This window comes from Solanum verrucosum, unplaced genomic scaffold, assembly GCF_900185275.1.
Source record: "Solanum verrucosum unplaced genomic scaffold, falcon-dt-bn FXZP01000125.1, whole genome shotgun sequence".
In the NCBI taxonomy this organism is placed as follows: Eukaryota; Viridiplantae; Streptophyta; class Magnoliopsida; order Solanales; family Solanaceae; genus Solanum; species Solanum verrucosum.
Genome location: NW_026019923.1, coordinates 889,029 through 913,788, shown reverse-complemented (window position 1 = coordinate 913,788; position 24,760 = coordinate 889,029). Strand labels below are relative to the sequence as shown.

Here is a 24,760-nt window from a genome sequence, read left to right as displayed (position 1 = left end):
TGATTTTACATCTTAACCAACTTAGTTTTTTTTTTCCTGTTTATTACAGTGCAATAATTCAAGTACATTTCTTCATGTAAAAAGAGAGGTTAAAATGACTTTAATTTCTTGACCATAGTTTTTAAATAGTCGAACCATTGATGATTATGATAAATTTATGAATATTCACAAATAAGCAAATCAATTAATTGAACGTTTAATATTCTTAGTCAGAAATCATCAGAACCATAATTTAGAATCCAGATAAAATAACTAAGGCCCCAAAATTATAACTATTAGTTCTTTAACTAAACCAAAGAGTTATATAAACATGTAAAAACTAATGAAGAGCATATAAAGATAAATTATTATTATTTTTAATAATTTCTCCTTTTAAAGTTGGAGAAACTTTGTTGTGAAATGAAATATATCTTTAATGGAGTGAAATACTAAGCTCTAATTAAGTTGTAGTTCGAAAATGTTAGCCAATTGCTTTCTTGCCATATCAATTCAAATTAAAAAAAATTCATTCGGCATCTGATTAAATATAAATCTGTATTTAGAAATTTCATATTGAAAATAAAAGATTCTCTAATAAAGACAATTTCATGCCGACTCAAATTTACTCTAATTTTATTGCTACATAAACCATGATTAACATGATATTTTTTTACATCATTAAATAAGATAAGTGATAAACTTTTACTATAATGTATATGAGGTTGTAAAAGGTTTTTTTTCCCACTCACCATCACATTAAATAATCGTAATTAATGAGGTTTTAATTATACTAAGAATTATGTTCATTCAAAAGTGTGGTCATATTTTTAATAATCAATGAAACTTTTATCTTGCAGGGATATTTTATTTCTTACTACATTCCTAGACTTTTAATTCAATGAGGAAAGTATTAGTTGGCATCAATTTTCCCTTTCATAGAATTTAATCACCAACAATCATTCTAATTGATTAAAATTAATTTCAATTCGAATTTTGTCAATGAAATTTTCTTTGAGTAGGGAGTATCCCCACCCCCCCACCCCCCTCTAAATATATCTGGCATAATATTGAGTTTGAAATAATTGAACCTCAAAATAAATATCTGACATTGAATCAAAATAAAAAAAGAAATATATAAATAAACTGATGGCTAATAATGTTTACGTCCGCCTTGTTGGATCTCTTTGTAACCGGCACAAGTGTATGCCTAGGGTGTGTTTGGTAGGTAAGAAGTTTTTTTCTAAAAATGTTTGGATTTACTTATTTTATGATATTTAGAAAAACTAGTCTAAAAAATATTTATATGTAATCAAAGGAAAACACTATAAGGCTGGGGTAGGATGGGGAAGTGGGGTCACGGTGGAGCGGATAGGGTGGTTAAGGGATGGCGGGGGAGGAAACAACAAACTTAAAGCTTATTTGAATTGACTTATTTAAGTGTTTTTAAGTCAAAATAATTTTAATACAGTTTTTTAGTGTTTGGTTAAAATAAAAAGTATTTTAAGCACTTGTTTTTAAGCCAAAATAATTATTAAAAAAAAATAAAAGTCATTAGTTAGAAATCTTACTTATAATTTTTCACTTATAAGTCATAAACCCATCCACGGAGCCTCTTAGAATGTCACTTATGAAACTTGTTCGTCTTACTTACATTAGGAAAGTCGTATTCCAGATTTTTAAGAAACTTGTTTTCCTAAAGGAAGTCTGGAAAACATTTTAACTAGCCAAACACAAAAAAAAAATATTTTGACAGATATTTTCCTGCATACCAAACATACCCTTATGTATAACATGTGTATATATACCAAGTGTATAATAAGTGTATTTGATAGAACATTCTGCTCGAGAAACTACACTTTCACTTGCCAATTATGTATGGTTTAACTTAGTGTGGATGTTAAGAAAGTTAAAAAAAAAAAGAATTTTATAATCTTAAATTAAAAATATATTGAATGTATCAATTTTTTTTTATTAATTTTGTGGTCTTGAACTTGTCATGTGCACGATTAAAATTGAAGAGTTTCCCAATAAGGATAGAGATATTTTTTTACAAAAGAATTAAAAAGGAGAGTAAGATAAATATATTGAAACGGGAGAGAGTAAGAATATAGTTCTTTAAAGAGAAAAGATTGGACAAAAACCAAGTAAAAGCTAATTAATTTCTTCCTTTATTTTGTGTAGCTATCAAGACATCATTTTCTTGACAAAGATATAATTTCACATTTTTGAACCTTTTTATTTTATTTATTTTATTTTTATTTATAATATGGTGCAAGTGTAACGACTCGGAAAATGATAGAGTGAAACTAGAGCCTCACATGTGAGTTTGGAGTCGAGAACTTAATGAAATGATTATATTTGAATTTGACCCAAAAGTTCTTAAAAATGTGCTTCGGAAGTTACCGGAAACTTGTTTAGCTGTATATTAAAAGATCCGTTTCGTTTTTCGAAAATCCGACTTCATATTCTTGTTTAGGGGGTCAAATTGAGTGGGAAATGGGTCTAACCCAAATTTTAGAGCAACCGTATCAAAATCCGAAATTTCCAAGTGAAGCCTTTTTCGAGGGTCTACTTTGGAGGGTCATATCTCCTAGCACACAAATTATTTGGGTGGCCAATAATATATCCATGGAAAGCCCTTTGAGTTAGCTACCTAACTCACTTCGTTTCACCTCATTCGGAGTTCGGACGAAGAAGTTATGCCCATTTTCGTAAAGTCTGTCCGGCAGAAAATGCAAATTCCAGTAGCTAATTTTACTGTTCATTACTGTTCACCCGCCTGAAATTTTTTCTAAGTATTGGACCATTTTTTTCAAAAGACTTATATTATTTCCTATATACCATTAGTTCATTCCCATCCCTCTCTACAATCCTCCATTTAAGAAGAAGAAGAAGTGGGAGCTAGGGCTTTGGATTCAAGACTTTCTTCATCAAATTTCGTGGGAGATCATAGCAAAGGTATGGTGGTCTTGATCCTTGTCTAATTTTCCATTCAAGGAGCCAAATCCAAAGTTATTTCAAAGTATGAAAAATCTAGGTTTTCACTCAATCTCATGGGTTCTTCCACCAAATGGTTTTAAAAGGTTTCTAATGGCACTTTATGGTTATATTGTTGTTGTATTGACGATTTAAGATGAAAATACTCCATGAACCCATGATTTCTCTCTATCCCTAGTTTATGCCTTTATGAAGTGGGTTGCTAGATAATGAATGTATATGAATCAAACTTGTTTAAAGGTCTTTAGATTGTTGAAGTATGTCATTACCCATGCTTATTTTATGGTGTATTGTTGGTGTATTGGTATGTGAGGCTTATGGCCTTAAAGGCATAGTATGAGAAATTGGAGTGTTACCATGACATTATACGAATGAGAATTCAATGAAGATAATGTGATCATGTTATGAATGTAAAGGTGTTGTTGTAGGTTGTTCACTGGTTTGGTTGCATAATTACTACCCTATTTTCCATGCTCTTTGATTCCATTACATGCCTTCAAGGTGTTTGACAAAATGTCCAACTATGGAGAATTGATGAATCGATGCTTTAAAGTTTGAGTTATGAGATGTATGGAAATCCAGAGATGTGTTGATGACACTCATGAATGTTGATGATATAATATGAAGGATTCTTCAATATAAAGTATACCTTGAATTGGTAGGGCTTATGCATCATTTTCTTGTATAAATGATTATATTGTTGATTGTTGAATCCTTGGATCGGTAGGCTTATGGCACCCTTCCACACATGCTTATAATGAACCTTGGATCGGTAGGCTAATGGCACCCTTCCATTAATGATAAGTAATGAACCTTGGATTCGGTAGGCCTATGGCACCTTTCCATAAAGGTTAATGATGAGACTTGAATCGGTAGGCCCATGGCACCCTTTCAAGAGGAGTTAATGAGCTTTCCTAAATGTACCTTGAATCGGTAGGCTTATGGCACCCTTTCATGTGTTAAATAATGTACCTTGAATCGGTAGGCTTATGGCACCCTTTCATGTGTTAAATAATGTACCTTGAATCGGTAGGCTTATGGCACCCTTTCATGTGTGATGATGTCAAAGTAATGAACTATTCTATGGGAATGTAGGCTAAGCACCGAGCGGATTTGGTTAGATGGAAACTCCCCCGACAGTTAGGCATGAGTTTCAATGATCGTCTACCTTATCCCATAAACTATGTGCCCGCATATGAAGCTAGTGGATCCATTAAGCTATATATACCGGTCTTCCTTAGGCAAGTAGACCACCTCTTTTCGGTGTGGGGACTCATGACACCGGATTCCATGACAAGCTCTCATGGTCTATGTCGGTTAAACGCTTACTTCCCATCATGTGAGATTTCATTATGGTTTCTTGACAGGTTCTACAAAGTGTAGGTAGTAGTATGGGATGCTACCTATACATTGCACGAGTAGGCTTGGAGAGGGTCATAGTGAGTTTCTCTAAATCCTAATGACTGTGACATGAATGTACCCTAAATGAGGTTATTAAAGAATGTTGGCTCTTAAATGCTTAATATGTTATGCATGTTATACTTGGGTTATATTACGAGTTATTTTCCCTTGTCATGTCTTAATTAATGATATACCTCTTATGTATGAATATTGTGCAAAGGTGAAAGAAAGGAATGATAAGTTACTTTAAGTGACCTAAATGTGGTGCCTTAGTATGGATGGTGGTATGGGACGCCATCCATACATTGCACGAGGTATAGCATAAGGGTTTCTTGAGGTGAAGTTCCAAGGTAAAGGTTTTCATGTTGATATTGTTTAAAGGTGATATTATGACTTACTTGATGTTATGCTTGTCTTGTATGTCTTTTATGCTATTGTTCATGATATTTCAAAAAGGTGGCATAATGCATGGTTTCTAACTAAAATGTCCCTTTTTAAACATGTTTTGCATGGTCATCATACTTAGTACATTTTGTGTACTAACCCCTATTCTTCATATTTTTACTATAAGTGTAGGTTCCGGCAAGTGATCCCTCCTAGCTAGTTTGAAGTGTTGGATTGCTTTCCTCCAAGACTTGGTATGTCCTCATGGATTCGAGGACAAGACTTTTAAGTTCTTTTGTTCATGTAATAGACTTCTTTTGATTGTAAAGGGCCGTGTCCCTACTTATGTTTTGCGACTGTGTCTAAGATGGCCATGTGAGACTTAGACTTCCGCTGTGTGTTTTTAAAGTTGTTTTAAGAAGTTTAAATGTGTGGATGTAAATAAGTTTTTTTTATTATTCCGCACTATTTTCATTATTGAATGCAATGAATGACTATGTGGCTTGTATAAGACCCCTTCGGGGTCGAGTACGCCTTGTTACGACTTGGGGGTGCTCCCGGGTCGTGACAGCAAGTTCACCCTATTCTGGTTGGTCAAAAGTCTAGTTATAAGTCACTTATCTCACATGGTAAAGGGCCATCATTTGTACCCTAACAATACTAACAATTTCTTCACCTTATTAGATTTACTTCTTTTATAAAAAAAACCCATAGTTTTTTATGTAACAATGTACGACATGTTCCCGTCATTATAGAAAAGCCAACGGGGGGAATTTTTGGGTCGGAAAACTTTTTCGTAGTAACTTAGAATTTCCCAACCTAGTCCAGATTTGGACGAAATCGGAGTCATTAAAGTCTAGGGAAATATGGTAGCAATTAGGCGATTTAATTATGATTTTAATTACATAAGTAGATAGCTAAGACGTTAAGGAACCCATACGACTTTACGAAATTGAATTCGGGTGAGTAGAACACCCGAAACTGATCTTGGCGTGAACGGGTAGTTTTTGAGTGTCGTTGGTTGAAGGTGTGTTGTGAAATGGGGGTATTGAAATTATTAATTTTGTTCACTGTTTCGTGCAAGCCGCTATAGCGGTATTTTCTACCGCCAAGGTAGGGCCGCTGTTGTAACGACCCGGGAGCACCCCCAAGTTGTAACATGCGTACTCGACCTCTCGGAGGTCTAATACAAGCCTCTTAGCATTCATTCATCTCATTCGGTAATAAAAACCGTAAGAAATTTAAACATTTTTTTAAAACAAATTCATAATACTCATAAAATCTTTCAAATGTAATGGAGTAGAATTTCTAAGTCTCATGTACCATCTTAGACTCGAATAGAACATCTTAAGGACATAACCCTTTACAACAATATATAAGTCTTATACAATGTCTAAGTGGAATTACTACAAAGGTAACAGCTATGTCCTCGAATATATGAGGACATACCAAGCTTCTTGAGAAGAGTCAATATCCCAAGCTTCCTCAAAAGATCTCTTCACTTTCCACCACATACATTTGTAACAATAGAGAAATATGGAATTAGTACAATAAGTACTAAGTATGATGACCATGCAAGAAAACATGCACAACGAACATTTACAAGGAATGTATGCTTTTAAGACCTTCTTTAACAAACCTTTACAACCACAAGCATAAACCAACATTTCAAGTCACCATTCACAATTAAGACTATATTCTCATCATTTACAACTCATTTAACACAAGTGTACCATATTTAAACAAGATTGCAAAGTAAGTCATTCGTTACCATTTAAGCCTCTATCTCAAGTCACCCAAATCCACACTTAAGTGAATAATGAAATGACCACCCATACAACTTCTTCATATACACCTAAGTGTTCCTGAGAGTTACCATAGACAAGGGTATCATTACATTATAACATACTAAGTCAACATTCTTTATAAAACCATTTAGGAGACACGAAAGCATGTAGGGGACAATCACATAATAGCCCTAAGGCTTAGGGAACTCACTTTAGTATCTTCTAAGCCTACTCGTGCCATGTGTAGATAACATCTCATACTACTACCTACACGTTGTAGAACCTATCCAATACTAGAGTGCACATCCCATATGATGGAAATAGGCCTTAACCGGCATAGACCATACTAGCAAGGTATGGAATCCGGAGTCTATCCTACTCCGTGGAGGTTGTTCTACTTGCCAAGGGTAGAACTAAAAGCAACCCATGTTGACACATGGTTTAAGAGATGTCCAATGATATTCATTGTGCCTAATTTCATGCTCAACTAGGCCACCATCCTAACCACATCCACTCGGTGCTTAGCCTTGGTTTCCATAGAGTATTCAATCACATATGTACTAGAGAGGGTTCATTTTCTAGTTCAACCAACTCATAGTACCTCTTCCCAAGAAAGGCTCCATTTCTTAGTCATAGCCAATCTAGGTTCATAAGGATAGCTCATTTGACTTTCTTAGATAAAGATTCTTATGCCGTTCCGGCTCCATCCATCTCTAAGTCTATCATTTCACTCAAGAAGGGAACATCACCCGAAGGCCCATCCTTCAAGGTTATACATTTACTTAGGAAAGTTATACTCATGAAAATGCACTATGCTTAAGTTTTACCAATTCAAGTCTTGGCCTAGAATTCCTCTTTTAACATTTATAAGAAGAGCTCCATTACTAAGTCATAGCCCAACCAAACATTCATATACTCATATACATAATCAAGTTTTCATGACACAAGACAAGATACTCAAGTCTAGCATATGAGCTACAACATCATCTTATAGAGACTCATCATAGTCCATCATCACCACATATCACCATTTCAAGAGAAACATGTTTTCACATTAGCATAATAACACTTTATACAATATCACATTAATACCATTAGAACATCTTAACATTATAGCTTCACACAAACTTTACATATAGCTTCATATAGGACTTTACATATAGCCTCATAAGTGTATAATAATACAACAATATAATAACATTCATATAATGCCTTTCGTGGCCTCAATTCACAATAATGCAATATTCCCACATTATACAACAACTTCACCAATGCCTCCATGGCTACAATTCACAATAATACCACACAATAATAAGATATAACACTTCCACCAAAGGTGTATCCAACCTACCAACAACAATCAATTCAATAAAGAGAGTTCAAGCCTTCTTACCATAATCCAAAGCCATAGCCAAAATCACCAATACTTCACCCATAAGGCTTATCACCCTTAATTCATCCATTATCAACAATTAATCATAAATAAACATTAAACAACACAAGAGATATCAATACCATTCACTTTACACATAATTCCATCAACTTTAAATTTATAGAAATAGACCCACTTCAGAGCAAATTTTAGGGTTTTGTAGAAAACAAGGGTTCATGGAGTATTTCATTCAAAAACCACAAACAAACATCAATTAATCCATATCAAAACGTTTCAAATCATTTTCATGCAAGAACCCTTGATAGAATTCAAAAACAAGTTTTTAGTCACTTTTTGAAAAACATGGTAAAATCCTTTGAGATTGACTCTACGATGAATATGAGTCCTAGATGAAGAGTCACCATACCTGAATTGATGAAATCTCAACAAAATTTGGTGGAAGGGAACCCTCAATTGAAACCCTAGCTCTCCACCTTCTTCTTCCTTGAACTTGAGAGAACTTTATAGAGAGAAAGAACTTTGGAGTTTTGATTTTGGAAGAATGAATTCAAAAACACCTCTTTAATGTTTTAATACCTTTAAAATACTTAAAAACACTTAAAATAATAATAACCCAAAGTACCCAAACTACCCCTCACTTAGTTGGACCTTTTTAAACAAGTCCAACTTGAGTTTTGTTTTCGCAGATTTCGTCGGGAAACAAGTTCGCAATGCGGAGGTGTTCCCACAAGTTTTTTGGAAATTAAATTCGAGACAGTAAAGTCTACGGTGTCTCTGCAACGCGGAGCCACTTTTTGGCCATTGATGGAGCAGGTCCGCGACGCGGAGCCACTCCCTTCTAGAACAACTTCAAGCGGCCTTGGCAGCTTGCTTGGCCAAGGGTTGGGGTCCTCCTTGGGGACCCTTAGGGTGGTCCCGGGGAGTCGTACACGAACATTTTAACCCTAAAAATATTTATTAAGATACTAGGGTCACCTCCACTGATTTTAGACTCCATATAACACATAAAAATATGAACAACATACTAGAACACACCAACACGTAAAAGACTAGTTTTTGAACGTCTTGGTCGTCCCTTGACGTTTGACTTCCAAACTATTTAAAACTAACTAAAAAGGTTATTCTTCATTATTTTAACAAGTTATTAATGCATAGGACTCATGTGAGGCTCTACTTTATCCTGCTTCATTTTGAAGGGTGTTATAGCTGTCGCGGGGTGAGGTCGCTGTAGCTGGACAGACGCGACTTAAAGTCGGAAATAAACCCCAAAAATATTTTATTTTACAAATTTTCAAACTTGAGAGCTAAGGAACGAACCTAGGAGTCTTCTTAACAGTTTTCCACCATTCTTGAGCCTAAATGTAAGGTTTTAACTCCCCGAATTCATTTTTCGATCCGTAGAACGTGATCTAATGGGTAATTATCGATGGGTAAGGGTTTTGATATGAAATTTATGGTGAAAACAACCCTAATTTGGATATTGGGATCATGGGGTTGATCTAAGGTTGATAAGATTGTTGGTAATTCGGGTAATTAGTTATCCTTTATTGATTCTCGTATTATAATTATTTTTTGTAGACCAAAAACAAGTCAAACAAATCCGAAAAGGGAAGAATCAAGTTTCTCAAGGGATTCAAGTTTTGTTCGAGCTAGGTGATGGTTGTGATTCTATGATTGTGTGATGTATGTTTGTTCTTGTTTCATTATGATACATGTATGTATGTGAATGTTGCATTATTGATCACATTAATTGTAAATGAGGATATATGAATGATAAATGCCATGAATCATGACTTGATTGTATGATTATGAGAATGTACTTTGAGATTGTGATTGTGGCTTGTTGAATGGATCAGGTGTTGCGTTCCGACACACTAACTTAGATCGATTGTCATATTTTGATATAATTATGAGATCAGTTGCCACGTTCCAGCATAATCATTGGATCGGGTATCACGTTCCGATATGCTAACAGTTTGGGTTTAGGTTCCATGAGAGGACCAATGATTTGATATATTTGTGTATCTTGAGAAATGTGAAACTGTACCTTGTTCGTAAATGTTGATAATCTTGTATATGTTCGATATATGCATGTGATTATATTGTTGTAATGGCTTATCTATGTTGCACTTAGTGGGATAGTCGTGTAATCCTACCAGTACACTGTGGTTGTGTACTGATACTGCACTTGTTTTTTCTTTGTTGAGTACATGACATCTTCAAGCGGCTATTGACAGACCTTGCTTAGAAGATCAGTGATGCCAGTTCTTCCAGGCTGCCATGAGTTCTCTTTATGTCTATGTCTATATTTCAGACTAAAACTATCTAGTTAGCTGTTAGTACATTAGTTTGGGGTTGTAACCCTTCGTGTTAGACTTATGAATCTTATTAGATGTTTTGGTACATTGACTTGCAGGTTCTAGGCGTATTTTTTTCCGCATTGTTTAGTTGATAGATCATTTGGAAGTTTATGAGAACTTCAGTTTTTAGCTATATAACTTGCTTCCGTAACTTAAATGTCTTAGTATTTTGGTTGACTTCTTAGTTTGGGTTGTAATAATGATTCTCCCACCGGAGGGTTAGTATGGATGTCAATCACGATGGTCTGGGTCGTGAAAAAATTGGTATCAAAGCCCTAGGTTTGTTGATCTCATTGTACCAAAACGAGTCTAGTAGAGTCTTGCGGAACTGTACGAAGAGGTCCGTACTTTTCTTCGAGAGGCTATAGGACTTTAAGAAAAACTTATTTATTTCTACTCTTTCGTGCTATGACTTGAATCCAATTAGTATCTAGTGATACAAATTGGTATCTTTCCTCCTTCACTTTATGGTCTGAACTAGAGCAACAAAAGTGGTAACACCATTACTAGCAAGAGAGGATTTGTATAGACTACCGGCAGTTGAATAGGGTCACCATTCGGAACAAGTATCCACTGCTTTGGATAAATGATCTTTTGACCAGTTGCAGGGTGCATCAGTTTACATTTTGCTCTTGTACTGGGAAATCAGTAATGTTCATCTATGGAACAAACTAATTTAGAAATCGAGTTTGTCTGTGAGTTGTAACTTGAAAGTTATGAATGCGTGTTCTTTGTTGCTTGAATTAACTGTGAATGTGGAAGTTGTATTTGTTTGTACGTGATGATATGATCATGTGCACAATAAGTGTGGGTCTAATTTTTTATATGTGCAATATGCTAGCTGAATTGATTGAAACTATGCAAGTTGTAACTGTTGAGTATCGTGAAACTTGTTGTGAAAAGAAGGTCACGACTAAGTTCGATGCAAGGGTCTAGATAATGTACGAGGTGATTTGTAAGAAAGATCTGGATGTGTCTTGCGCTTGAGTAATAACTTCGTGAGTGTCTGGGTGTATCCTGGGGATGTGTGGGTTTTGGTGTTGAATTAATGAGAATGAGTTGAATTGTGTATCATTGGATTGAGTCGGGGTAGACAATGATTATCCTAGTTTAGAGGATTATCCTAAATTGCTCAGTAAAGCTAAAACCCATTGGGAGATTTAGAAAAAAGAAAAACGCCATAAAAACTTATTTTATGGGTACTGTTTCTGTCTGAGCCACTGGGGCGGGATTGTTTCCGCCAGCGCGAGGCTGCCAGAGCGGGACAGGGCGAGACAGAACCTCAGCCATGTCTCCTATGTTTTTTCCAGGTCTTCTTATAGAACCCGAATCGAATCTGAAATAACTCCTGCAATCCAATCAATGTTGAACAATCAAGGATAAACTATAAAACCTTGTAATAAATCGAATGCTGTAAAAAAAAATAGAAAAACTAGCACCCATGTGATTACAAAAATAAAAAGGGTATGCGAAATTTCCAAGTGTGATTTTTAGTTGACTTCGGTTGCCTTTTTGGGGCATGTAGTTCAAGGGAAGGGGTAATGGTAGATCCCCAAAAGATTGAAGCAGTCAGGAATTGCGTCCGACTTAGTTCTGTGACTGAAATTAAGAGTTTCGTGGGGCTTGCTAGCTATTATCGTCTCTTGTGAAGGGATTAAGGTCAGATTTGCAAATTTAAGTTTATAGGTGATAGCATTCAAGAAGTTTTGGTAAGGGACAGTTAGATAATGAACACCATTACTTTGGAAAATGCATTTAATATTGTTATCATAACATGTATGGGTTGTTTAGCGAATGATGAAATTAAGTTATGTCATTTGAGATTCGAAGTTATACTACGATTTCATGGATTGTTTGTATATCAAGAAGAGGTCAGGATACGACTGCTCCAATAACAACGAGGTTTACTTGGTTAAGTTACTAAGTGTGTTACAATTGTGAAAAACCTGGGCATATGATGAGGAAATCAACGAGGCCATGGAGGCCGGGGAAGAACGTAATCTAATGAGTAATTATATATGGGGGAGGGTTTTGATCCGGAATTTATGGTGGAAACAGTCCTAATTTGAATATTGGGATCATGGGGTTGATAGGATTGCTGGTAATTTGGGTAATTAGTTATCGTTTATTGAATTCTCGTGTTATAATTATTGTTTGTAGACCAAGAACAAGCGAAACGAATCCGGAAAGGGAAGAATCAAGTTTCTTAGGGGATTCAAGCTTTGTTCGAGGTAAGTGATGGTTGTGATTTTATGATTGTGTGATGTATGTTTGTTCTTGCTTCATTATGATACATGTATGTATATGAATGTTGTATTATTGATCATATTAATTGTAAATGAGGATATATGAATGATGAATGCCATGAATCATGATTTGATTGTATGATTATGAGAATGCACTTTGTGATTGTGATTGTGGCTTGTTGAATGAATCGGGTGTTGCGTTTCGACAAACTAATTTGGATCGGTTGCCATGTTCCGGCATAATTATGGGATCGGTTGCCACATTCCGACATAATAATTGGATTGGATACCACGTTCCGGTATGCTAACAGTTTGGGTTTGGGTTCCATGAGAGGACCAATGATTTGATATAATTGTGTATCTTAAGAAATGTGAAATTGTACCTTGTTCGTAAATGTTGATAATCTTGTATATGTTAGATATATGCATGTGATTATATTGTTGTAATGGCTTATATATGTTGCACTTAGTGGATAGTTGTGTGATCCTACTAGTACACTGTGGTTGTGTACTGATACTGCATTTGCTTTTTCTTTGTTGAGTATAGGGCATCTTCAAGCGACTATTGACAGACCTTGCTTAGAAGATCAGTGATCGTTGTTCGAATTCAAGGGTGAGCCAGTTCTTTCGGGCTGCCATAAGTTCTCTTTCTGTCTATGTCCACATTTCAAACTAAGACTTTATAGTTAGCTGTTAGTACATTAGTTTGGGGTCGTAACCCTTCTTGTTAGACTTATGGATCTTGTTAGACGTTTTGGTACATTGACTTTCAGGTTCTATGCGTATTTTTCCGCATTGTTTAGTTGATAGATCATTTGGAAGTTTATGGGAACTTCAGTTTTAAGTTATATAACTTGATCCGTAACTTAAATGACTTAGTACTTTGGTTGAGTTCTTAGTTTGGACTGTAGTAATGGTTCTCCCAACGGAGGGTTAGTGTAGGTACCAATCACGATGGTCTGGGTCCTAACAAACAAACACCTAAAATATTTTTGAGACAATGGGGTGGGAGATATTTTTTGAGAAAAACTACCAACAAATTTAATAGCCAAACATCAAAATCCGTTGTTATATTAGCTATAAACGATTTAACAAGAGATTAACAACAAAGTTCATAGTTAATTCCAGCTTTTTGTATTAAAAGATTCAAGATACGTCTTGATAATTTTCTATTAATTTTTTTTGGAGATTTAAGGTAATTTTTTGAAACCCAAAAAGAGTTTTAGTGTGAAAAAAAGAAAGAAGATTTCTATACATTTTTTTTCACAATATATATTTTTTTCTCTCTAGGTGTTTGTTTTTGAAACATAGAGTCTTTGATAGAACAATATGCAAAGTGGGGGGCCTAAATTTTAGAGATAAAAAAGACTACAACTTCGTCCGTACAATCAAAATTGAGTTGATGGTGATACTTTGACAAAAAAGCAAAAAAGACAATATATAATCTTCAATATTTGAAAAAAAAAAAGGGTGTTACTTAAAAAACAATAAATAAAGGAATAATAATAATTAAAAAAATAAAAAAGTTACTACAAATAGTTAAAAGGGTCAAATGTTAATAGTGTATTTGGTCCCTCAATTATTGACAAAATCTTATTTTAATCCCTATGATATCCGTCTAAGGACATTTAGCCTACATTAATTGAAATGTACAAACAAAAATTATACTTTTGCCTATGAATGTTCATAATTTTTCATAAGAATTTAGTTCCACTACTTAATTATCGTGTGTTATGATAAACTTTTGTAGTTATTTCATATTTAACAGTAATATAGTTTTAAAAATAATTCAAATCTACGTAAAAAGACTAAAAACCATCATTACAATTAATTAAAATTTAAATGTGTATAATGAAATATTATAAAGATAAAAATAAAAATTTATCAATAATCGAGGAATTAAAAATTCTATTATATCTCAAATAAACAAGGAAATACTGAAAGATTGTAATAAATATTTTAAAAATGATCAACAATGAAAAGGGACAAAAAGGGCATGGCCCATATTCTTCATCTTGGATGATGCAAAAAGGATAAATAAAGTGGTCACAAATTAAATATATGTGATAAAAACATAAATATAGATATAGAGTTATATATGAAACTTTTTTCTTTTTTTTGAAAAAAATAAGAAAATTATATGATCACTAACATGCACACATGGATACCAACTCTTCCACTAAGAATATTTTTTTTAGAGATTGTAATAATTCATCACTCATCATTCATTATTACGACTCTATACACATGACAAAAACCTTTTTGGCATTTGCCTTAAAGGTCAACAATATTCATAAAACTTATAATATGGTCCATTCATATTACTCTAATAAATATTAATTATTGGATTGGAGTATAGGGTTCCCACCCACAAAGTCCTTTTGGGATTAAGGTTGCCCTATTCTTGATTTCACATTATTTTGTCCCTATTTTAAATATTTGTAGGTTTTTTAGGTGGTGTTTGATATCTATATTAGGATCTTGACTATTTTGAATTTGTGCCTCGTGGAGCCTATTAAAGGAAAATGTATTCTTTATTTGGATCTTTCTATTCGCCTGAGTCGAATTTGAAATCTCTATTTAAGAATAGAGGAATCATATTCATTCATTACAATTCTTGTTGATCAATTTTTAACTTGTATTGGATCGACTAAGTTGAAATTTCACCTAACTATTGTGTTTCTTCGAGTAATGTAAAAAGCACTTTAATTATCTACCTTAGTAGGTTTACTTAGCGAAAATTTAGAATAGTCGAGCCAGTAGAATTAGAAAGGATAAAACCAAATTAAAAAAAACATATATTTACTTCAAAAGCCTTGTCCCCTTAATTTGTGCAGTTTGAAACAATTTTCTTGTTTTTTACCTTTCATTTTAAGGTTAATTAATTTTAACTTCTACATTTTCATCAATAACAATTATTGGATGTCCTTCTTTTTTTTTAATCCAAGATTTGTTTGGGGTTACAGATGATCTAACTAGCTTTACATAATTATAACTCTCCAATTTTTTTTTATTTTTTATTTATTTATTTATTTTGGTTAGATGTCATTTTTATATATCCATTAGATTATGTTGAAAAAATGGAAGTGGTTAGAAAGAGTTGCATTACTTGTAGAGAAGATGCCTAAGCATGTGCTCTAGTGATTAATTAATATTAACAAGATTTAATTAAGAAAAGCATGCTTAAGATTTTCTGGAAACCACCAATTAAAGAGTACAAATGCCACTTATTTTAAAGGATTAGTTTCATAATGCAAGTTTGCTACCGTTAAGGATGCTTAATTTATGCATAACTAAGATTCTCCCCGTCTTAATTTATGTGACATTATTTGACTAGGGACTAAACTACACTAACTACGTACGAGTTCGGATGAACCCAATACTTTTTGCTTAGACCGGACATTTATATTAGAAAAATCATTAAATATAATATTAAACCGTTAACCTAGTAATTAAAATGAATTATGAGTTCGATAACTAGTTTAGAACTCGAAAACTTGGATATTGTTTCATGTTTGGCTTAACACAAAATTTAAGAATGAAAAGAAAAAAAATTAAACTTATAATTTAGAATAAGTCTTAGACACTTATGTCATTATAAATTACCCGATTAAGGGAAAAATAAAAAAATAAAGTTAATTATTTTAAGTATAGAGAAATGTGAATTTTTTTTTCTAAAAAGACTAAAAATAAATGTGTGTCACATAAATTGAGAGCGAAAAATATATATATTAAAATTCTGCAAGACCTTTTATCTGATTCTTCTTTATGGGATTCTCACTTTAACAACTCAAGAATCAACCCTAGAATCCACTAATCTAATAATCAGCACTAATTTTATAATTTATGTTATAATAATTGGTACTGTTTTATTTTATTATTGACAGTGATGCTGTAATTGTTGAACTGGATTATATCTGTTATTTTCCACTTTTTAAGTTTGAGCTAAAGATAGTGCTATTATAAAAGAAAATTTGATATTCTTAATATATGGAATATATTGTGGATCAAAGCAAAAAAATATATAGCATATGCCTTTATGTAAAATGAGTTGTTTTTACAAATAATTGTATTAAACAATTAGTGGTGCATCCAATATATAGATGCACATTTTCCATTATTGACAAGTTGGTGGGCCTCTTATGGTATCAAATTTTCATATATTGTATAATTTGTTGCAACCTTTAAATTTTTGAATGAAAAATAAATAAATAAATAAATAGAGGTTATATATCAAAAAAGAATTATGGACCATAAGTAGCATTTTACCTTTAAAATGAAATTTTTTTATATGAAGTTCAAAACATATATTAAACATCGGATGAAAAAAATTATGAAATGTCTCATTCTAGAAGTATATAAAAGGTTATAGTAGTAGTTATACTATATAAGGTAAGATTCTAAGTTGGCCAATCTTCCTTAGGAAATAAATTATATTGATATTCTTGATTGTTCCTAATATTATTAGCCACCTTCCCCATGTTCAAAAAAGAAAACAAAGATCTTTTATCTCAAAAATAAAAAAACATCAAAACCTATTGTGGAAAATTGAAAGTGGAGATGTTTGTCATAATCATCAAAAGGAAGATCTTTAATTAGAGGTCTCGAGTTATAATTTTTAAAGTTTGAGAACCTTTTTGAAAGGCACGTATTCACATTAATAGGACTAATATTCGAATGATTGAAAGTAAAAAAATGGTCCATTATATTCTTGTGTTTTTTTGTTTATTATTCAGCGTTTGATATTTATATTAAAATTCAATCAAGTTTGATTATGCATAAAAAAAATTATATTAAAGGATAAAACGTTTTCAAACAAAAGACAATCTACATATTAAGGATAAAGAGTGGTGATTCATGGGATGGTTAAAAAACTTTGTTCACATAAAAAAACATTTTAGGTTTACTTTTGCCCTTTTTACCTTTTTTTATCTTAATATTTTTTTTGGGGGGGGGAGGGGGGTAGAGGACCATTTAATTATTTGATGTTGCCTAACTATCAATAGGGAATTAAATTAACCTATTCATGGTATTTTCCTTTTCATTCAAATCTTCATAAAAAGATTTGCCACTTTCAAGTGTTCCTAGCATCAAATTGCATCATGCTCACCTAAGCCATTTCTTCTTGTCAAATATACCACAATAATTTTTTTAAAAAAATACAAATTATTAAATATAATATCATAAAATTAAACAACTTATTCTATATATAAAAAAAAGGTCTTGGTAAAAGGCACACCTATTAAAAGATTTACTACCACCTATAAATAATGCAAATCAAATAATTAGGATTATTGTATAGCCCCTATAGAACCCTATTAGCTACTATATTAGGAAATATTTATGTTTTTTTGCTCTAATTTGATAGGATTGGTGCTAATTGGGGAACAAAGGAAATGACAAGATAAAGTTATTAAATTAGTAAAAATAATATCTATTATAGAATAAAATAATATAAATTAAGGGGTGCTCCCAAAATGGCAACAATTTATAGATTTGACTAATTGGTCATAGAGACAAAATTAGATTATTAAGTATTTATTTAGAAGTAGTCCCCAATTGCAAGTTTGTACCTTAATTGCACAACAAAATAATGTGAATCTATTCTGAAGGATGTGAAAACCTATAATATTTTTAAAATTAGCCTCTCTTTTTTACTACTAATTGGGTAAAATTACATGATTTTATAAATATTTTTTTCAGCAAAATATATAAATATTTGATCGATATGTAATTAGATTTAATTGAGAGAGAACTAGAATACTTATTAATTTACATGGTACGATGACTAGCTGGTTTTTCAAATTATCTTTTATTACTTAATTTGTTTTAATATATGTGTTTTACTTTTGTTTTTGGTCTATTCCAAAAAAATATTATTTTTTATATTTAGTAACTCTTTAATTCTAAAACTTTCATATACACACTTCTAATTTAAGACTACAAAAGATTCAATTTTTCCCTTTAAATTTCAAATATAATCAAACTATTAAAGATTAATAGCAACTTTGGTCCCTCGATTATTGTAAATAATGATTTTTAATCCTTGAACCTCTACTTAATACAATAGACCATCAATTAATTGAAACTTCAACTTTTGATCCATCTGCATGTAAACATCCACAAATTTATCAAGATTGTTAATTGTTTCGCCATTTAAAAAAATTCATTTGTTACATAAAATTTTCTATTGATATGACGTACACATAAATATATATAGTAAAAAAAATATTTAAATAATTAAATGCTACAATTTAAGTAGCAATTAAAGAAGAAAATAACTTCTTTTTTTAAAAATAGTTTTTTTCTTACCTTACTCCATCCCTTAACCATTACCCAACCCCATCGTGGACAATAATAAAATCAAAATTTATCAATAATTGAAGGACAAAAAGTACTACTATCCCAACTTGTAACAAAGTATATCAAATATGACCGCTGATTAAATATTTAATTGCATCGAGTGCTACACCAAATCAATTTCAACTATCAGACATAGTATCACCTAATTTATTTCTAAACCTGTTACCAAACGGCCCCTAATTCGTTATTTAGTTTGGTAATATCAATGTTTAATAGTTTACTAATCTCATGACAAAACTTGTGAATTTAGTTGCTCGAATAACAATGATGCATAGAATATGCCAATCTTGATCCTTTTAACCAAAAAATAAAACGTGAAATAACAAAAAAAATCTTAAAATAATTATCATATTAAAAATCTAATACTAAATTGACAATTATTTTCAACTAAAAATGAAAGAAATAATTCTTTTAAATATTACTCAATTCTCAAATAATGTCTAATATATGGTGTCCGATTAATTTAACCAATGTTAAAGAAAACGTCACTTTAATTTATTGAGTGATTTATTGGTTAAACTTAAATTTGACATATAAGTGGGTTTTTTTAATGTCTCACTCAATGTTCAATATTCATATTGATATTGATTGTATCTGAAACTTTGTATTATATGCTTTTTTTTTTTATTGAAATGGCATTTCTAACAATATTTTTTCGTTCTTACGAGCTCAAACTCAAGACTTTTTAATTGATTAAGAGTAAAGAGATCTCAATCGTCCACGATAACCTAGGTTGATGACATATACATGACTTAATGATTTGAATATCAATTTTCTTTGACAATAAATAATAATTAATTCCAAGCCTCTACATTCTCTTTTCTTCTTATTCTTTAAATTTTATTAGAGTGTTATTTTCTCTAAATAATTTATTTTAGATCAATAAACTGCTAAATATTCCTGTATTCGAACACTTAAATCTCTTATTGAAAGATTATTATATTTAAATTTCAAATAGAATATTGGAGGTCATCTACCAGTTGATTGATTAACAAATTTCTTAATGAACTAGAATTTTTATTTCTTTTTTCAAAATCTTAGAAATGCATAAAAAGACACGTATAGCTAGACAATAACAATGATGTCATATTCAGTGTAATTTTAAGAAGGTAATGTTTACGGGTATCTTATCCTTACTTTGTGACTTATTAGGGTAATGTCGAAACACGTACCCTCAGTTGAAGAAAAACATAGTATAATATATTACATTATTGCTAGAAACAGAGGTTTTTCCCACCATGAAATAATGAAAAATGTAACAAAGCATGATCTTTTCACTTCATTCCTACCCAACCCGCTCACTAGGAAAACTCATAGCACGAAGCACCCTAAAATAGGGCACGCTCTGCTGCGTGCCATCCCGCTCGACCTGATCCAAATACCTATTTAAGGTATTCTCAGAGAGAGCCGCCCCACCCCTAATAGGGTGGTTAAAGAGATAACCACTAAATATTTTTCTTTTCCCAGTAATTTAATCAAAATATATATAGAAATAGCCGCCAAATATTTTGAATAAGTCGATAGTAATTTTTAACCAATGTCAAATATGAAAAAAAAAAATACTACAATAGTGGAGAACCATGTTTTTAAAAAAAAACTAGAACTGTAAAACTAACAATTGATACAATAACCAAAATAAATAAATGTAATAATAAAATGGAAACACATATAGTTAGATGAAATATGTATCTCAAATTAAGTGGACCCTAACATATGATATGAAATTATTAAAGAGATCAATCCCTAGATAAAAACAATGCCTAGAATCATTACAACTTTTTTTAAATTTTTTTTTATTAAAACTTTAAGCTTATTTAACTATATATTTTTCTTGATTAGGTCTGAATTAAGCACACTTACCCACAAGCAAGACAATAGGGTGGCATAATAAGCATCCACATGCATCACTTTTTCAACAAGTATTTGAGTGGCCATTTGAGTGCTTCTTGTTCATATCTTAATCTTAAATCAACTCATATTTTAAAATTTAATTAAAATTTAAGTTATATATATTGATAATGCAAAAAATTGTTATAACATCCGTTCAATTTAATCGACTATATAACAGGTTATTATGCTATTTAATTTGCATGTTACTATACTATATGATTTCCTTTTGATTTCTGTTCTGATGTACGACATCTTATAAAGATCAGACTAATTCGAATTCACACTAGAATTTTTTTTTATTGGAGATAAAATATTTTCTAACAAAAACGACTTCATACTTAAGCTCGACCTCTGGCCCTTTGATTTAGGAAGAAGGAGTCAAACTTGTTACGAAGAGTTTACATGTTTTTATGTCAATTTAATGAGATAATGTAAAAATTCTATACATATTCAATAAGTAAAACTTAAACTCATTTAATTAATTTGACCTTTACCTTGGAATTAGTGAGATGAATTTATTTAAATATTGGACATCCCTTTTAATAAGGCTAACTAATTATGAAGAAAGAGAGTGAATTAGGGTTGTCCCTTTTTGACTTATCTCTATCTTCCCCAAATTAAGCTGATTAATTAAAACACAACCAATCAGTAGTATTTTAATTGAATTTCTTAATTTATATACGCTTTTATTTTTACTCTTAGTAGAAATATATATTTCTTTATTGGAATTAGACCACCAATTAAAAACAATAATAATATATTCAGTATATTGTTTCAAGTTGAATATGAAAGGGATGAGAGATACACAAACTTATCCTTGTATTTTTAAAGATAGAGAAATTATTTACGAAATAGATCTTCAACTAAAAAAATATTATTTTTTTAAAAAAAAGACTATAAAGTATAAAAATTAAAAAATAGACCTACGACTTAAAAAAAATATTTTTCAAAAAAAGTTTTGTTTTTTTAAAAGAGACTATAAAGTATATAAAAAAAAAAATAGACCACCGACTACTTATGGGATTTACACCAAAATTCCACGAACTTATTGATTGGACTTTTCTATTTGATTGATCAATTAAAAAATATTCACTATCTCTTAATTTATGTGGTACTTTTTATTTTTTAAGAGACATAATTAATTTTAATCGTGAATTTGAATATAAAATTTTAAAAAAAATTGAAACAAAATATTTTAAAATTTTTTGAAACAAAATTCATATATTTGAAAACTACGTAAAAAAAAATATACTACAAGTCATAATGATTGATAATTTAAAATATTTAAAAGATATATGAAAAATTTACGATTAAATATAAACAATTCGAAACGTGTTACACAAATTAGGATCTAGGAAATAGCAAATCCCTATTATACATAACGGCCATATCTCTATGATTGAGCCCCTCTTTTCTTAATAGTTTATTGTTTTATTTTAGTTTTAAGTCATTTTTTATTTTATTTTTGTTTTGTGGTCATATCTTGGTCTTTTTTTCTTTCTAATTCATTATCATTGTTTTTTTCTCTTTTAGTGTTCTTTTATTTATACATAGTTTGCTTTAGTCCAAAGTTTAGTTTGAATCTAAAGTATGTTCCCAATTATATTTTGATTTCTTATGGTCGTTTGGTCTGATGTGACAAATATAGTTTTTTTAATTCTTCACTCAGCATTCGATATTTATGTTAAAATCTAGTAAGATTTAATTTCACACCAATTTCTTTGAAACATTGTTCGTTTATGCATCACAAAGAAACTAACATTTCATCATAAATGTAAATAGCTTTGAATTCATATATTAATATATAGTAGTAATAATCACATCAATTGTTAAATAGTGCACTAAATTAGTGCATTAGCTTTATGTCAAAAATGCTAACTTTGTTTTACACGTTATTTTATCAAATTCTTTTTATCGTTCATTTAAGTTTCAGACTTTATTCCAAAGGAGCGATGTCACTCTTTTAGGACAAAAATAAAATAATATCCCACCACCCCACCCCCCACCCCACCCAAACCAAGAAAAAAAGGTTTTTTTTTTTTAGTACTTTAAATAGACCAAGTTCATTAATTGAACCCTTAAAATAAAAAATTAAATGTATATGTCCTTGTAAGTTCCAAAAAAGAGTGAAGTCAGTAAATACTTTCTCTGCAAAAATAACTGTGTTTCCCATTTACTTTAACTTCAGTTGTTATATATATATTTCTTCCGTTCAACAATAGTTGTTCACTATATTAAAAATAGTTATCCAATAATATTTATCTAATTTAAAAAATCAAGAGATAATTTATTTGTTGTATCTATTTTACCCTTGCTTTCAAAGAATAATATAGTAATATTACCTCAACTATTTATGGAAAAATTATTTGGATAAGTACCTTTTAATAAATAATTACTGATTTTAGCGATATTTTATTTATTTATTACCATTTATCGCAATACATAACAATACTATATTAAGTCTGCAATATGTATTAAAAGTAAATTATGTATGCAATATATATGAATTATAACTGTTTTTTTAAATATATTATGTTTGTTTGGTAAAAAATTGACACATTGTATTATAAGTGTATTAAAATGTGTGATAAATGTATTATTCATCAATAAAAATTGTATTATATGTAAATAATGAATTGTTCTTTGTAATATGTATTAAAACTGTATTATAAATGTATTAAAAGTGATCAAGTGAAATAAAATGTTATTGCTATAAATGGTAAAATAAAATTAATATAATATATTTATTTATTATTTCTTAAAAAATGTGTCAAGTCAATAATGAACAACTAGACGGATGATAAAATTTCAAACTTTGTAGCAAGTACTTGCTGTTGTACTCATGTTTCAATTAAATTCCATCTACTTAATATACATAAGTTCATACGAAATACATAACGTGTAAATCATAAAATAGAGAACTTACGATAATAACAATTAGCATATAGTAAATGTAATTTGATTAGTAAGTGAGGTCTAACGAGAATGATATGTATGTGTGCAGCTTTATCATTAGTTTTTTATATTACGAGGATAAAGATTTATAACGAAACTAAAAATTTTATTAAAAAATGTGAAAATATAAAAAAGTAAATTTCTTAAAGAATATAGACATGTATATAAATACATGAAAATTATTCTAATTGATGAATCTTTCTTACGTTGTTCAAACGTCACACTTTTTTTTTCTTTTACCACAGATCACATTGTTAACATTTACAAATATAAAATGAGAATGTTAAGTCAGGTATCAACATGAGTTATAGTACAGTGATAAAATTATTTCACCTTTAGTTATAGATTTTTGAATTCGAACTCTGATACAAAAAATATCTTATTGAAAGAGTCCTGTAATTTGCGATTTGAATTTAGCTTCGAACACCAAAAAGTTTTTTTAAAAAACAATAGGATAGTGATATGCAATAACTATGTTTAACACTTTGTCAGTTATCATTAATGCTAAAGAACACATTATTTTTTTCGCCTAAAATAATTAGTCAGAAACATTAGATTTTTTTTTCTTTGTATTTTTAACTAGCCAGAGAAAATGAACAACTTGTGAGTTCTCTGTTTTTTTTTTTACTTAAACTTATTTATTGATATACATTTTCTTACTATTTTTTATATGTTTACTTGAATCGAGGTCCAATCGAAATTAATATTCTTATTATTGGTCAAGTAACATATATGATAAAATTCTACATGAGTTATAGTACAGTGATAAAATTATTTCACCTTTAATTATAGATTTTTGAATTCGAACTCTGATACAAAAAATATCTTATTGGAAGAGTCCTGTAATTTGCGATTTGAATTTAGCTTCGAACATGAAAAAGTTTTTAAAAAAACAACGGAAAAGGGTCAAAATTGCCCTTGAACTATGCGAAATAGACCACTTATACCCTCCATTACATTTTGGGATCAAAAATACCCCCGCAGTTATCCCAGGAGACCACAAAT

At 30.8% G+C, this 24,760-nt stretch overlaps 1 protein-coding gene across 2 annotated transcripts in view; it reads right to left on the bottom strand.

The window, feature by feature from the left end:
- Positions 1-24,760, bottom strand: part of LOC125826478 (uncharacterized) — a 272,616-nt gene that overhangs the window by 135,273 nt on the left and 112,583 nt on the right. Inside the window, exon 1 of one of the 2 annotated variants that reach the window (XM_049505833.1) lies at positions 24,274-24,277. The exons of the other annotated variant lie outside the window; for it this stretch is intronic. Coding sequence (XP_049361790.1) covers positions 24,274-24,275 — 2 coding nt within the window. The 5' untranslated portion in view covers positions 24,276-24,277. Of the gene's footprint in view, positions 1-24,273; positions 24,278-24,760 lie in introns of those variants that run through there. 2 annotated transcript variants of the gene reach the window in all.